Below are 16,801 nucleotides of genomic sequence, written 5' to 3' on the forward strand. Positions count from 1 at the left end.
ACCATTTTTTTTTTAGTTTTTAAGTTTGGTTTTTTCTCTTTGTTTCATCTCATGATTGTGGATGCACTTAGGTTAATAAAAATATATATTTTCGGTTTTCCTTTATTAACTTAAGTTTTGCATGGCTATCGGAAATATGGTTTGGTTAATATGGAAAGTTCGTTACATGTCGACATAATATTTGAACATTTGTTGAACTCTTATTATATTCAAGTATTTTCCTCGATACTCAGAGAGAGATCCCGAAACAGAATATTCTAAATATCTTTTTGATATTCGTGATCTATATGCCATTCATATCCCAGTGGATAAGCATATCTCAAGTTGCTACGTTGATAAAGTATATGTTATATGCTAGATAATATCAATTGTTATATGATTTGGAAGAAAAACAATTGACCCAACAAATTAATAACTGTACACAAACTTATCCTATTTAATTCTTACTGAAGTTGAAATATACTAGACTCCATACAACACGACAAATCCATCCTCTTACATTTTTAGTACAATTCAAACTCTAATGAACATGACACATGTTGAACAATTCCCGATTTCACATCTGCAGAATGAGGATTAAAACACAAAACAAATTGACGGCTGAGTCACGACCAGGTCGCACTCTTTATGACGTTTCGTGGATCTGCCTTGAGTTTTGTGCAAGCAGTTCTTTCTTCGTCACGACGTCCTCAGGAAAAAACAGCCGAGAAAAACTCTCTTTCAGTCTCTCGTGCATATAATGAGAAACCGATCACTTCTACTCTTTCTAATCTTGCTAAAAAAATTTGGTCTCTTGATTCAAAGAAAACGATGGTGTGAAAAACTTAATTTTCTTTGTTTTTTCAAAACTGATTTTATATCCCAAACAATGAATGCGGATTAATGAAAAATGATTTGAATTAATTGATGACATTAAAATTTCATTCAACAGTCGAAAAACAGGCCAATAAATCATACCGTAATTAGTGCAATTAAAAACGTAATTAAGTGCAGTAAAAACGTTTTGAAAAATCTTTTCAAAATTAGCAAAAAGTTTTTTTTCAAATTTAAGAGACCTTCCAAGATCCCGTTCCGGGTCGCTCCCGGATTATAATGTTATATATATATATATATATATATATATGTAGTATGCATATACCCAATTAGTAGGGGACAAATTTGATCCTAAGAGCTCATCCTCATGGCCCAAAATAATTAACCACCATGCCAAGCTCAAATTGTTGATATAAATGCACAAAAGACTTGTAATAATTCTAATAATCCAAAACACGAAAAACACCTCTAAAACACGAAGAACATGAAATACACCTCTAGAATACGAAGAACACCCCACCATAATGGGGCAAGTTTGGAAATTAAAAAACCCAGAACTTGCTTGATTACCTTTCCAATCTTACTCCACATGAACGTTAATAATAAATCCCTTCAAACCAAACCAAACCATACTACGATGTTACTAAACTTAAATCATCAAAAGTTTATGTTACAATGTTATTACACTTGAATTGAAAATATCCCAAGTCTAAGAGCATGTTTGGTACAGTTTTCAAAAACATTTTTCAAAAATAGTTTTCCACTGTTTTAAAAACATACCCTTTTTTCCTTGTTTTTATTTTCTAAAAATTGTTTGGTAAATTATTTTTGAAAACAAGGAAAATCAACTAAATCGGATCAAATGTAAAGATTCGTCTAAGAGATAGTGATATTAGCCATGACTCACTTGCAGCCATCCCTCGATCTCTTACTTTGTTCTGAAAAGAAAAAAAGAACTAAGAAAAGAAAAAGAGAAAACACAGGAAACAATAATTTGTTGTTTTCATTTTTTTGTTTTCAAAAATAGAAAACATTTTTTGAAAATGTCCCTACCAAACGCGTTTTCTCATGTTTTCTGTTTTCTCTGTTTTTAAAAACAGAAAACTGTTTTTGAAAACTATACCAAACATGCTCTAATATTTTGCAATTGCGAAAACACATTAACGTAATATTAAGGCCCAACATTTTTTATAATGGATAAGACAACCCTTAGCTAGGTCACGTGGATCGCGATGTTCCAAGATAACATAACCTAAGTATCCTAATAGAGCAATCCATCATCGGAAGTTATAATAACTAATCACAAAGAAATATAGTTAATATGTTGGGTTGGAGTTACATGTTTTTCAAGGATCATATGAATTTTTCATCACACATGAAATGTTAATCATATGTAAAAATAATGAACACCTTATGATATGCATCAATTATGTATGTTTTAGCTAAACTATAGTGAAAAGTAAGTTTTTACAAATACTGTACAAAGTTCCTTCAAATCAACTTAATGGTAAGTTCCATAGAACCAAATTCTGTCTTGTGTTTAGTGATATTTTACCAACGAGAAAGTAGATTATAGTTATAAGATGTTGGATCCAATTGAATAACTTTGCCACAAACACACAACCTTATGGTATTAATTTTAATACTAACTTGTTGACAGATGGATTATTTCTCTCTTTGTTTTTGTTTCCTATTGAAATCTAATAGATATAAATTCTAGTGGGTTACGCTGGGTCTTTATTTTTTAGTGATTTTATTTAGATAAATTTCCCAATAATTTCACTCAATTGTTTTCAATTGCCACATCAATCGGCCTATACGAGCCATCATGTAAATTGGTGAAGTAATAAAATTTGTACAATTTTAAAGGTTTATTGTAAAATAGTGTGAGTGACTAGTTTCTCCTAATATTTATTTTAACTTTTGTTTGTACGAAAAAAGTATTTTATGATTTAGAAGCTTTGATCCTGGTCCAAATTTGTGCACCCCTCCTAATATTTAGTTAATAATGAAAAGTTAGAATAGTAGAAATGAATAAGTAGGTGTCTTTTATATAATATATATCTTCATCTAGTGTCTCTCAATGTTTCATTTGATTTGACCGTCTCTCTTTTTTCCTTGAGACTGAACTTAATCAGCTAACCAATTTAGGTTAAGGACCTGAAAGGTAGAGTATCTGGCAAACATATTACTGTGATCAGGATACGTAGCTCTCTTACTACCTCCATGAACAAAAATAGTATTAAGAGCATTTAGGTTTTTAATTTTTGGCAACCAACCACGCCTTTCGGAAAAGACAAGCGATTTTTCTAAAATAACAAAATAGTTTACCACGTTCATCTGTGATTTTGCTGCTTGCATACTTTTCAGGGAGCCTCCGCTTCATGTTCAGTTTCTTTATCAGCTTGTTGTGTTTTACCTCAATGTTGCAGGTTCTCATATTAAACTGGTGGTGCCATTTGATTGCCACTAAAGCTTTCACAGTCCTACTTTCTTCCAATGAGTTCACTCTATCAGTGAAGGCTCTTTTGTCCTTCGATGGATCCTTCTTCATCTATCATAATAAGAACTTTCACTTCATATGTTTGGTGTTGTAAGAAACTAACGAAAACTAGTGGTTCGAAATCCTAATATATATGTTTTGGAGTTGTACATGGATTTCAGTTTAGAGAACATTTCTGGGTGTTGATTGGGCTCCATATATTGGCTTCCCATTTTGTCCATTTTTCCTCTTCCATCTTCGTGTTTCTAGCCTAAGATAAATATCCTGTAGTGTTACCTATATCTAGTCTAGTGAAACTTGGAAAGATATTTTTCAGTTCAGGAACCTGTCCCTGTATCTAAACACTGTCAAAAAGGTTCAATCCAACATTTTCAACCTTTCATTAGATGATGGTTGAATAAAGTGACAGTACTTAAATCATGATTTTATCTCTCTTGCGCTCCTTCCTGGTAACTTAGAACGAACCTTTCAAACATCTAAGTAAGTGACTAGCGTTCATCCCTTCTCCATTTTTTCCGAAAGATATACCCACTCATCCATTTTCTATCTCATCTTCCGATGAATTCAGTCGTAGAAAGAAAGCTTAAAAGACTACCAGTCGTGCTTCATCTTGTAGGTGGCGTCGAGACACGGGTTCAGAACATTTTATATCATAAATTTCAACAATTTTATGTCTTTTTCGTATGGTTGAACGGATTTGGAATTCAAATCTGCATTTACCCGCTGGCATATATAAAATTCAAACTCATTTAAACGACACTTTATTGTGCTTTTTAGCATTAACTCCACGATGTGCTATGACTGGTCTATCTAGGGGTGGACCAGGGGGATGGTTCAAAAATGGACCGATAAATCAACAGAGGAGGGGTTTTTAAAAATTGAAGGACCTCTAAAAATACTTTGGATGGCTAGATTTTATTAGTACATCATTGTTCCGTAAAATTTGGTCCATGTTTAGCTTTTTCACATTGGCATCCTGAATCTACACCGTAACCAAAAACCTGTCATGTCATGTCCGGCAAAATTTGTTGTACGACTCGAAATCTGCTGTAGGGGACTAAAATCTAGAAGCCACGTTAAAATAGATTTATTGTTCTCGGGATTTGGATCAACAACGGTTTCGTGGTGTAGTTGGTTATCACGTCAGTCTAACACACTGAAGGTCTCCAGTTCAAACCTGGGCGAAGCCATAATTTTTTTTCCCTCCTGCTTGGAAGGCGCAACTCTACTAACTTCTTATTCTTAATTCATTCATTTTCTTCTTCGTCACTAGAAATCTGAGTAGGGGCGGTGTTGGAGGTGGTCGTGGATTTTTTTCTTCCTCCAAAATTCTCACCGGTTCCTCTTCTTCATCATCTTGTAAGTTCCTTTTTAGGGTTTCTTTTCTACACTTAAGCTTTGAAATCTTTGGTAGAAATTATTGATTTATTATTCATGGAACATAAAACCTAATAATCCTTTTTTCCTTCACAATCTTTTCCTAGTCAGTGTGTGTACCTTTTGATTAGGTTTTCCTTATAATACATTAGTATTAGTACTTCGATTATGGAGTTCTTGTTACTGGATTAAATTCATTCGACATGGTTTGCTGAGTATAATTTTAGTGATGAAATGAAATCTGGAGGCTTTTCTATTTTCTGTGTAGTTATAGTTTTCTTGGATTTGTACTTTTACCTTTAGAAATGCTTAGCAATTTTAGATTGGACTGGTTAGAAGATATATTAATCGAACCATTGTTAGGAAGCAACATTTACTAGGGTTGCACAAGAGGTGTTCTGTAGAAGTTGAGATAAAAACTGCATTTAAGAGGCGGCTTATGCCAAGTTTGGTGTAACAGCTGTTTATGTTAAAGTAGCATCGGTGGTTTTGATGCTGTAAGATTATCAGTTGAGTGATGTTATGGTGTTTTTTGTGTTCATGTCTTGACTAATGGATTTTGAAATGTATGTTTTATAGAATGAAGTACTGCAGGGGTAGCACGTTATAAATGCCTAAGGAACATGTTACTGAATGTAAGACATAAGCTAATACAGTTACTTTTAAGAGTCCTGACTCAGGACTCTATTGGAATCGGATATCCAGAGTTCAGTTATTATGATTTTGGGTTTAGGTGCACTCTTAGTCTGAGGTCTAAACTTTAAGAAATTGTTTGCTGTTCTTTATTGCTTGGTTCAATTGGCAGAATATGGTTTCTTTATCATATAAGTAAGTTGACAAAAATATGTGAATGACTAGAATTGTAACAAATTTGTAAGGTTATGTTCTAATTTGACGAGTACAGATAGCTTTTAGGATTATAGTGGTTATTATGGTTTCATAGAATGTGAGATTCGTTCCCACCTACTAAGATTAACAATTTCATTGAATGGAAGTAATAGAGTTTCAGATTTTTATACTTTGCTCGTTATATTGACCTTATAGTTATTGTTTGCTCCGCAGATCTACTTTTTGAGGATTATGTGTTGGGTTGGTTGCATAAATGCTTGTACAGTTAAATATTTGATCACAGTACTCGAGTTTGTTGTTAATCATTTCACTTGGAAATTTTTCTGGTTAGAAAAGCATGGGCCGCAAAGCTGGTGGGTTGTACATAAATCCGAGAAAATTTGGGACTCTTTCGAAACCTTGCATGAAAGAGATGATGGCGCTTCTAAATTGCTTGGCCACTAGTGGGAACAATGATGATAAGTGTGTTAAGCATAAGGACCTCTTGCGTACTTGCACGGATACGCAGGTGCTCATTTACTTTCAGCTCTACATATTCTGTCATTAATTTTGTATTTAACCTGGCCTTCTTCTTTGATTATCGAGCTTTCCTATGCCCCCGAGCCATTTGCATTGATGCCCATTCAATTCATTACTTCTGTTGCAGGCTGGTGTAGGCCGAAAGCCATGGGGAAGCATCAATTACCACTTGCATAGGCTTAGCAGAGCAAAGAAATGACTGCAGATTTCCAGTTAAAATGGGGTTTGAGATTTTCCATATAAATGTGTGAAGATTTTATTCTTCAACTAGATTTTGTATATTGGTTTTCTGTTGTCCATTTTGTCGGTGTTTTGAACCAGTGCATAGAATATTTTTGCGGTTGTAGGGAGGTTTAAATGGGTTTTCTTTGTCGCCTTGGCCCTTGTATTACCATTGCCAACAGCTTATTTAGTTTTACCTTCGTGATAAGAGCAACATTTGAAACAGATATTACTTGAGAAGTATGCAATGTAATCATTAAGGCAACTTTTTTTTTTGTTTTGATCAGATCATTAAGGAAACTTATGTGCTATGAATTCTTGCAATAATATAACAATTTTGTAGACAAATAATCTGAAATATTCAAGGGGCTCTCCAACTTCAAATATCAACCGAAATGGTGACAACTCGGTGTCACCATCTTCATCTAATACTCTACTTGAGATACTAATGTTTATTTTGGTTTCTATATTAGCTTTTGCATGCAATAATCTATTATTATTCTACCTTTTGATATACTCTACTTGAGATACTAATGTTTATTTTGGTTTCTTCCTTTTAGGTCCTGATTTGAAGCGACTGTTTAAACTTTATTCTACTGGAGTCTCATCTTCATACCGCTGATTCTCAATTTTCTCTTCTTCTTCTTCGTCCTCCTCCTTTATCTCCTCCTTCTGCTGTTTTCCCCTCCTCTTTCATGGAACCTCAAATCCATGAAGTTCAGCAAGTTATGGAAAGAACTTCCCTGTCTGAAAGACTCAAAGCCCTAAAACAACCAATTCTTAGTACCGAGGAATTAATCCAGGGAGCAAGTCAATGAAAATTCTCTTTCTTAGGAAAGGTTTATTCATGTAAGGATTACTCAGTCGCTGAACTGGATAAAGAACTGGATAAACCGTGGAGCAAAAGCAAAGATATCTACATCAAAAAAGAGGAAGATGACGACTGTTATATGATAAAGTTCTATACTCGGGAGGAGTATGACATGGTTCTAAAACTTAGACCATGGTTTATAGTGGGAGATCTATTTTTTTTAGAGCCATGGAACCCACTTATTCCAAAGAGTAAAATCGATTTGAAGAAACAACTTCTCTGGCTAAGATTATATAACATGCAACCTGAGTTTGCAAATCCTCCTATAGTTAAAAGTATAGCTTCAGCTATGGAGAAGTAAAAGAGCTTGATCCTCCAGATTGCATTGTTCCTAAAGGAAAAGTGCAGAAAGTTAAAGTTCTTGTTGATGTTAGAGACCCGTTGAGAAGAGGATTCTGGATGAAAATTACAGTGGGTGAAGAGGTATGGATAAGGCTCTTCTATGAGAAACAACCATTTAACCTATGTGGTTTTTGTTATACTATCGATCATCAATAGGAAGAGTGTGAAACAATAGCAACAACAAAAAGTCTACTTGTCTTCAAACTCAATCTTAGATCCTACGTCATGGAATAATCCGGATACAAGAGGAGTCAAATCAGAAAATGTTAAAGGGCCTCACAACATGATGGATCAAGAAGAAGAAATGCAACTAATGGCATGGCTGATCGGATGTATGCAGTTAATGAAGTCAGCGGAATAACGACGCATCAACACATTGAAGAGAATCCAATAAATGCAAGCTCTCATAATATGTCTGCCCAAGTCCCTATTCCTATGATGACAGGTACTAATGTACAAAGCCAGCTAGTTAATCATATGGTCAACTCAGTAACTCGGGTTGAACCAACTATTATGCTGGGCTGCAATCAACAAGGTAAGATTCAAATCCATTTTAATAGAGGAAGGGATAAATATGATTTCACAGAAAGACAAGGAAAAAAAAATAGAATGGAAGAGGGAGGTCCGAGCAATTCTCAATTTCATGAGTCAATATCCTCTCCAGTAACCCATAGGGATCAATCAAATATCCTGCTCCACGCTTCTAATAGGTATTTAGGTCAAGAAAATTTTCAATATAACAATCCTATCAATGATGAAGAAGCAATAGATCCAAATCTTATTAGAAATTATCTGGCTATGGGCGAATTTGATGTTACTCTTGATAATTACAATGCAGAAAATATAGATCCAGATGATGTGCATCCAACTAGGTGTTTTAAAGGACCAATCAATCAACTCATTAGTCAATTTCAACAAGCTCAATCAAACCAGAGTTCATCAAGTCAAGATAGGAATTCTTCTGAAAATACTGTGGAGGGCCAAATTTAATCACCTAATTCCTTTCCATCTTATCATGGGACAGTCTCTGAGCAAAACTACTCTCAAAGCATCAAAGGAAAATCTTCAGGCATGGATAATCAAGTATTTTTCATTTCATTTTCTCAATTTAAATATCATCTCAGTAAATCTTATTGCATGCCAGTTAATTTCTTAGTCCACAATTTCAATTCATTTGCCCTTTCTATTATGAAGATTTTAAGTTGGAATGTCCAAGGCTTTACCTCAAAGGACACTAGGGATTATCTTGTTGAGATTATTAAACAACACAACTCTGATATCATCTTTTTAGCTAAAACAAAAACTAGTGAAGATAGAGCTAAAGTGTTTACTAGATTATATGGTTACCCAAATTCCTTATTTGTTAGATCGGCTCATTATTCTATGGAAGCATGGTCTTCCCCATGATGTAGTTTGTTCTAAAGACAATATGATACATTTGTTAATCAAAGATAATCCCTCTATAAAAGAGTGGCTCCTCTCTTGTATCTATAGTTTTACACACAATGATTTGAAAAAACAACAATGGGACTCTGTTAAAGATCTCAGTGAAAATGTTTTTCAATTTTGGGTGGTCTTAGGAGATCTTAATGTTCACATAAGTACAAGGGGTCAATCCTCAGATCATTCATCTATCAATAATTGGGTTTGCAACTCTATTGATGCTGCTGGTCTTATGGATTTGGGCTTTATTGGTACTAAATTCACCTGGACAAATAGGAAGAATGGGGAAGGATACAAAAGATCAAGATTATATTTGGCTCTTCATAATGCTCAATGGTAGATAGAGCATCCGGATTCTAAAGTCTTGAAAAAGAGGGGGTCTAACAACACCACCAAATATTTCGCTTAGCAATCTGTATGGACCAACTCCAATATACTTTACTAGACAGTCAGACTCAATATAGATTGTAGTATATCTAGAAGTTAACATCTCTCTCTTGATTTGATTTACTCGAGCTAATAGAATCAGCGAGTCTTTAATCAAACACAGGGAATAACTTGGATGGTACCAAAGACCAATTTCCAAGGAACAATCAATGTAAATCAACAACCAAAGGTTGGATATTCTAATTGATGATCTTTAACGCGCAACCTGTATTATTTCAATTGTAAAGATAAAAAAATATAATGCGGAAACAGAAATAACACAGACACCAGAATTTTGTTAACGAGGAAACCGCAAATGCAGAAAAACCCCGGGACCTAGTCCAGATTGAACACACACTGTATTAAGCCTCTACAGACACTAGCATACTCCAAACTAACTTCAGTCTAGACTGTAGTTGGACCCCAACCAATGACACACTGATCCAAGGTAAAATTATGTTCCTACGTCTCTGATCCCAGCAGGATGCTACGTACTTGATTCCCTTAGCTGATCTCACCCACATCTAAGAGTTTCTACGACCCAAAGTCGAAGGCTTTAATAAACAAATCTGTATCACACAGAGAAGTCTACGGTAATAGATAAATCCGTCTCCCGCGAATATACCTACGAGTTTTGTTCCGTCTTTTGATAAATCAAGGGGAACATGAACCAATTGATAATCCAGACTTATATTCCCGAAGAACAGCCTAGTATTATAAATCACCTCAAAATAGTCTTAATTGACGCAGTGAAAAAAGATATTGTGGAATCACAAACGATGAGACGAAGATGTTTGTGATTACTTTTTATCTTGCCTATCGGAGATAGAAATCTCAAGTCAATTAATACAATTGTACTCGTACGATAGAAACAGCAAGATCAGATCACACAACTACAAGAAAAGTAGTATCGGTCTGGCTTCACAATCCCAATGAAGTCTTTAAGTCGTTAACCCGATTTGAGAAAAGAAAACCAGAGGTTAAAGGAGAATCGACTCTTAGCACAACTAGTATCACACAAAATATGTAGGGATTAGTTTTCCTAGTTGCTAAAGTTCTCCCTTATATAGTCTTTCAAATCAGGGTTTGCAATCAATGTTAGCTTAGTAACAAAGCATTCAATATTCAAAGTTAGATGAAAACCTGATTAGATTCAAGCTAATATTTATCAACCGTTAGATCGAAAACATGGCTTGTCATACACAAATGAAATGCACGTTCCTGGGCTTGTGTAACCGTACCCAAACTTGTACATTAGTTGGTTCAAACTCTAGTTCGCAGACTTAAGTTCCCGGATGGAGTTCACAAACTACATCAGAAATTCTCGAGTTTGAGAACTCACCAGTTCGCGAACTGAGCTTGCTGAGTGAGTTTTCAAACTCTAGCAGATATTCTCGGATGAGAACTCCCGCCAGTTTGCGGACTGAGTTCGCAAACTGTGCAAACAATTCCGGTTCTCTTGATCAACAAAGTTCGCAAACTTTGGTTCAAGGAATAGGACTTATACATATATGTGTTTCCACAACAATGCTTATATCCATCAATGGTTGTGCAATCTAAACTCTCATTTAAATCATTGAAACATTCTCAGAGGATGTTATATAGTTGTTATTCACAAACCATTTTCGTCAGAGCAATTTTCAAAGTGATTGAAACATAACATGACTTTCGTCACTAGGTAAAGATGAACTTGGCTAAAGCGAAAGCTTTACCAACACATATTTCGAGAAATAGATAGGCGAGGTAAACTCGTCTCGAAATACCAAATGTGTATAATCTAAGTCTATATAGCAAAACGACTTTTGTCTCAAGATAGGAGATGGAGTAGATAGACTTTTGAGTGATAAATAAGTTCAAGTTTCCACATACCTTTTAGTCGATGAAGATCCACCAATTCCTTGAGTAGTCCTTCGTATTGTATGATGATTGCCATGGATTTCTTGAGCTCAACTACACTTTATATCCTAATCCGAGACCTTAGCTATAGTAGACTAGAAATCAAGACTTATAGTTTTGATCACTAACATTGACAAACATGCTTGAGATAGCAACGCATGCGAGTTCGACCGAGCAATGCTCTAACAATCCCCCCCTTTGTCAATTTTAGTGGAAAAACTATTAATACATATGGAATACAAAAAAGATAAATACATTTTTGAAGCTCCTATTCCACTTGCCTAATCTTCAACATTACTTGAAATCTTCGTCACTCCCAAGTACTCCAATGATCCCAAAGGTTGTAAGTTTAGCATCATCGTTGTTGAAAATCCGTAGCTATAACAACGAGAAACACAAGAGTTCTCAATCATTGTTATACAATGTCATAGTATTATTACACAACGTCAAAGTTCAATTGTATCACAACTTTAACAACAAAACTATGGTGATATGTCACTCCCCTTTAGTCAATACTCCATCTCACATGGAAACCACTCCCCCTTACATAATGATATGAAAACCATATGTATTTGTAGTGTGAACTACATATTAATTCTCCCCCTTTTTGTCAATAAAATTGTCAAAGGTACAAGAACGGGATCCTAATGAAATTTCCAAAAGAGACATTTCATAACCAAAAGAAAGTATATACCAACTTGTTCTTTAGATGCAATCATAAAGCCGAAGCTAAATGCATTCATCAAGGAGTTTAAAGATACAGGATAACCCCTAAAATATTCCACAGTCGCACTCCCCACAAAGATTTGGAAATTAAGCACAAGTTCAAAAGAACTCTCCCCCACTAAATGTCATTCCCGAAAGAACAACAAGAGCTACCTTAATTTCAAGAGAAAAAAAGGATTTTTATTGGACACCAGAAACCATAAGAATGATTTTCTATATCCAAAAACTCAATCAAATTAATCACAAGAAAACCCATGACTAATTTAATCGAAATATACAATCAAACTAATCACAAAAGTAATCAATTTAATTGGTCATGCTCGACAAAAAGTATCTCATGGAACGATAACCGTGACAAAAAAATGACTTAGTCGCTATAGCTCAACATAAGACACTTTATGGAACAACACAGTATGTACACAAAATGTGGATCAGAGATCGACCTTATACCGTGGAATAATCAAGGACTCATTCTATTTTTATTTGCACATGACATCCAATAGACATAATCCTTGAATCACAAAATATTTTAACCTATCTTTTATCAAAAAATTGACATAATAGGCTTAACTTTTGTATTTGTCAAAAGTCAATTCATTATTTCATCAATACATACATATCAACTCACGAACGACTTTACTTTTGACAAAGTATGGGACAATCAAGTTCACGGACGTAAAACACATATCCCATAACAATATTGCAATATAAAACCATAAAGATTAATATTGCAAAAATCATATTCCAAACAAATTTAGAATTTAAACAAATAAAAAAAAAACATGAAGATGAAAACTTTGGACATAGCTATGTGTAATCACAATAATGGCTATTCCAAACTCTAGTTATTCTTCTAAGAAAAACAAGAAAAATAAAAGATTTACTAGGAAATAAGACCTTTAAAGAATTCTTTATCGTCCCCGAACTCCTTGTCGTCAAACGCCATTGGAACATAAGGTTCATTAAGATAGGAGTTTATATCAATAAACCTTCTTGGATGATGTTTTCGAACCAGGGCCTTTTGAATCTCATGAGTCTTATACACAAACGCCTTTATTTGTTGAATCTCCTTTCGCATCTCTTTCAACCCATCAAGAACATCAAAAAATTTCAGAGAATTTGTAGGAACGACTCTTGGCTTTCTCACATTCCTTCTTTTCCTTTTAAAAGTTGGAGGTAATGCAGATTTTTCTTTTTCCTTCGTGATTGATGGCATCTTTTCCACCAGAAGACATCATGCTTGGAGTATCCATAAACGTATGGGTTTGTCAGAGGAAATCACAATTTTCTCAACAAGTAGTATTGAGATAAAAAGAGGTTTTAGAGAAGGAAAAAGGAATGTAGCGTTTTGAACCTTTTTTAACAGGTTCGTACACAACCAACTCTCAATTCTATGAAGAGTAGAATTTTCGATAGTACCCTTTCTTTTGTTTGATAGATAAAAAGAAGGAAAATCTAAGAAAATAAGAAGAAAAAAACTTTTATTAAAGCCCGAGTGGTACAAAATCAGTGTCTCTTTTGATCAGGCACATGAGACAAGATTTCATACAACACAATCAAGTTGCGTTGTGGTGAACAAAAATTTCTCCACCTTCTTCCTCTTGAGAGGAATCCACAAACTTAAGTCTATCAAAACAACTCGACCATACTTTCTTCTCTAATGGTCTTGTTTTGTCTTTGGAAACTAACTTCTTAGACGAAGATAAAATCCTACATACCTCAGCGGTTTTCTGAGAAAGTTTAAGATTCCTTGCTAAATGATTTGCTCTTCGTTGAAGTTTGTTGACGTGTGTTTTTACTTGTAGCACCTTGATAGTTCATGACCTTTTAACGAACAATAATAACACGTCAAGTTAGGATAAAAATCAGGATTTTGATATGTGCAAGCATCTAGGCACATGGTGGAACCTGAAACATTACAAATAGAGTTTCCAAAAAATGAGTCAACTTTATCTTCTAGACTAGTTGGATTATCTTCTGAAAGAATATCAAGATTGATATATGTATTGCTACAATTATCAAAATCAATATTTTCACCCAAAAGTGCAACACTTGATTTCTCGTCTTCATTAGATTCATAGTTGTGAGACATTTCATCAAGAGTTGCAGCAAGACCTTTGTTCCCAGTGTATTTCTTAAGATTTGGACACTCGTTTGTAAAATGACCAAATCCTTTATACTTAAAGCACTTAGGCATATCCTCGTCATCAGTTTCATCAATATCCCTGTTTTTAGGAGGAACATGATTATTCTGATGTCTTTGGCTTATCTCTGGAAAACCTTTTACTTCTATTCAGTAGAAGGTCCCTAAACTGTCTTGTGATCATCGAGACTGATTTGTCACGATCTTCATCTGATGAATCTGTCTCAGAGTGATCATCTTCAGAGATATACACTTTTTTTACTTTTATCAAGTAATTTAGTGTCCTTTAGTGCTTTGAACGCAACATCCTTAGATTTGGATGAATGTTCATGATCAAAGATCTTAAGCTTCCCAACCAGCGTATTTCTGGAGAGATTATCTAGGTTATTTTCCTCAACGATGGCATGCTTCTTAGAATCGTATCTAGATGGCAGCGATCTGAGAATTTTCATCACAATGTCCCTTTCAGGAATATTCTTACCCAATGCAAAATATGCATTAACAATTTCACACACCTTGTGATTAAACTCATCAAATGTTTCTTCATCTTCTTTCCCAATCGGAATTCAGGTTTTGAATCCTAGCTTCCTTCTCACTGGTATTACCTTCAAAAACGCTTTTTAATATTTCCAAAGCTTCTTGCGACTTAGTGCAATCGGACACATGGTGCTGAATATTTGGGATAATGGCATGTATGATAGCATTCAAACCGTCGGAATTTTGCTTTGTAACAAGTATCTCGGCAGGGGTGTATTCACCAATGTTCTTGGGAACGTTTACATCTCCAACTGCCACAACGGGAGGATCATATCCATTAACAACATATACCCATGCTTGAAAATCACGTGCTTGAAGAAATGATCGCATGGAAATTTTCCACCATAAGTAATTAGAGCCATCGAAGACTGGTGGTACGTTAATAGAGATAACACCTCTGTCCATAGAGTCAGATCGCTACAAACACAGACTTGTATGGTCTTAAACGTGTTTGCCTGCTCTGATACCAATTGAAAAAGCGGGGGTCTAACAACACCACCCAATATTTCTCTTAGCAATCTGTATGGACTAATTCCAAAATACTTTACTAGAGAATCAAAAAGATAGTCAGACTCAATATTGATTAAAGTATATCAAGGAGTTAATATCTCTCCCTTGATTTGATTTACTCGAGCTAATAGAATCAGCGAGTCTTTAATAAAATACAAGGAATAACTTGGATGGTACCAAAGACCAATTTCCAAGGATCAATCAATGTAAATCAACAACTAAAGGTTGGATATTCTAATTGATGATCTTTAACACACAACCTGTATTATTTCAATTATAAAGATAAACAATATAATGCGGAAATAGAAATAACACAGACACCAGAATTTTGTTAACGAGGAAACCACAAATGCAGAAAAACCCCGAGACCTAGTGATAGACACATTTTTCTGTCCGATTTGTCTCGATTCTATATATTGTTAGGGCTCATTTTTGTACTTATTATGGTGTTTTATTTATTTGTAGGTATTTTTGGCCAATAAACATTTTTGGAAAAAATTGGCTATTCGGACTCTCACTTTGGATAAGGGGTAACCTAATTACTAAGGGGCATCCCATTACCAGGAAGCTTCTAATCGCATCCCTACCCTGGATAAGGGGCAACCATCTTCAACATTTCAAAAACCAGGTTTTGGCGGGAAAGTAGGTGCAGTGAAGAACATATTTTAGGGTTCCTGATTTGGAGGAGTTTGAGGTCGATTAAACCTCTGATTTTCATAGGATAGACTCCTTATGGGTCTAGGAATCTGATATGAGTGTTGAAATCGATTAGACTGGGCTCAATCGACGGATTTTTATCACAACAGAAAATATGAAAAGTCACGTGTGTGACCTGTTTTAGGGAATTTTAGAGAGATTAAAGTGTTGTAAACCTTCCCAAAGATTTGTATCTATCTAAGGAAGAGTTAGAATAAAAAGGTAAGCTCAGAAACGCGTAGAAATTCTAAAACAAGAAATTGCCGCAACTTGGCCGTGAAGAGAAGGAAAGAGATTTGGGAGAGATTTAATCGGTATTTTTGATATAAATAGATGGTTTGGGTCATATAGAAGGGGTGTCGAGATTTTGGGGACCTAAGGAGAGCCAGAGAACAAGAAATCAGAGTTTTATCAAACTCTGTTTCTGTTGCTGCTGCTGCTGAAGAGGAAGAACGCGAAGAACATTGACGCACGGGAAACAGTCGCAGAACAGTGTCGTTGTTTAACAGTTGAAGAACATTAAGCTGTGCAGGACAGTCGTATTCTAGGGTCTTAAATTTCTGATCCTGCAACAGTTGCTTAGTAACGTATATCTTCAGTATTGCAACACCAACTGTAACGGTGACTTCTGTAACATCTATACACCGTTGCAGATCTGCTGTTTTATATATTCTCTTCAATAAAACCACCTTTTGAGCCATGATTTATTATTTTGAACCTGTATTTGATATGAGGAGCTAAACCCCATTGCTGAGGCGATAGAGGAAGCTATTTTTCCAACAAAAAGCGGTACAATCTATTTAATTTAATTTATTGCAATTATTATTATGATTATTTGCCTTGGACTATTATTGAATATGATTTTTATTAAAGTGATTGTGATCTATTTTGATGGAGTATGCTTAGTTTATAAACTCTTGATGCTTCA

The 16,801-nt window shown here is 34.9% G+C and overlaps 1 protein-coding gene and 1 non-coding gene across 4 annotated transcripts; both read left to right on the forward strand.

The window, feature by feature from the left end:
- The first annotated feature begins 4,432 nt into the window (after positions 1-4,432).
- Positions 4,433-4,506, forward strand: TRNAV-AAC. Its single transcript has one exon. It is a non-coding gene; the product is annotated as a tRNA-Val (tRNA).
- On the forward strand, positions 4,499-6,557 carry LOC113323721. Of its 3 annotated transcripts, XM_026572067.1 has the most exons (4): positions 4,499-4,675; positions 5,756-5,782; positions 5,874-6,050; positions 6,189-6,557. In XM_026572067.1, the coding sequence occupies exons 2-4, from the start codon at positions 5,774-5,776 to the stop codon at positions 6,258-6,260; spliced, it is 258 nt and encodes an 85-aa protein (XP_026427852.1). In that variant the 5' UTR covers positions 4,499-4,675; positions 5,756-5,773; the 3' UTR covers positions 6,261-6,557. The 3 variants fall into 3 exon arrangements, 1 of the variants encoding a protein (XP_026427852.1); XR_003347786.1 differs by lacking the exon at positions 5,756-5,782 and having other exon boundaries at positions 4,502-4,675; positions 5,879-6,050; XR_003347785.1 differs by lacking the exon at positions 5,756-5,782 and having other exon boundaries at positions 4,505-4,675.
- Positions 6,558-16,801: the final 10,244 nt, after the last annotated feature.

This window comes from Papaver somniferum, chromosome 11, assembly GCF_003573695.1.
Source record: "Papaver somniferum cultivar HN1 chromosome 11, ASM357369v1, whole genome shotgun sequence".
Classification (NCBI taxonomy): Eukaryota; Viridiplantae; Streptophyta; class Magnoliopsida; order Ranunculales; family Papaveraceae; genus Papaver; species Papaver somniferum.

Coding starts and splice junctions, on each gene's coding strand:
- LOC113323721 (XM_026572067.1), top strand. Junction 6,051..6,188: donor GTACTTGCACGGATACGCAG/GTGCTCATTTAC, acceptor CTTCTGTTGCAG/GCTGGTGTAGGCCGAAAGCC.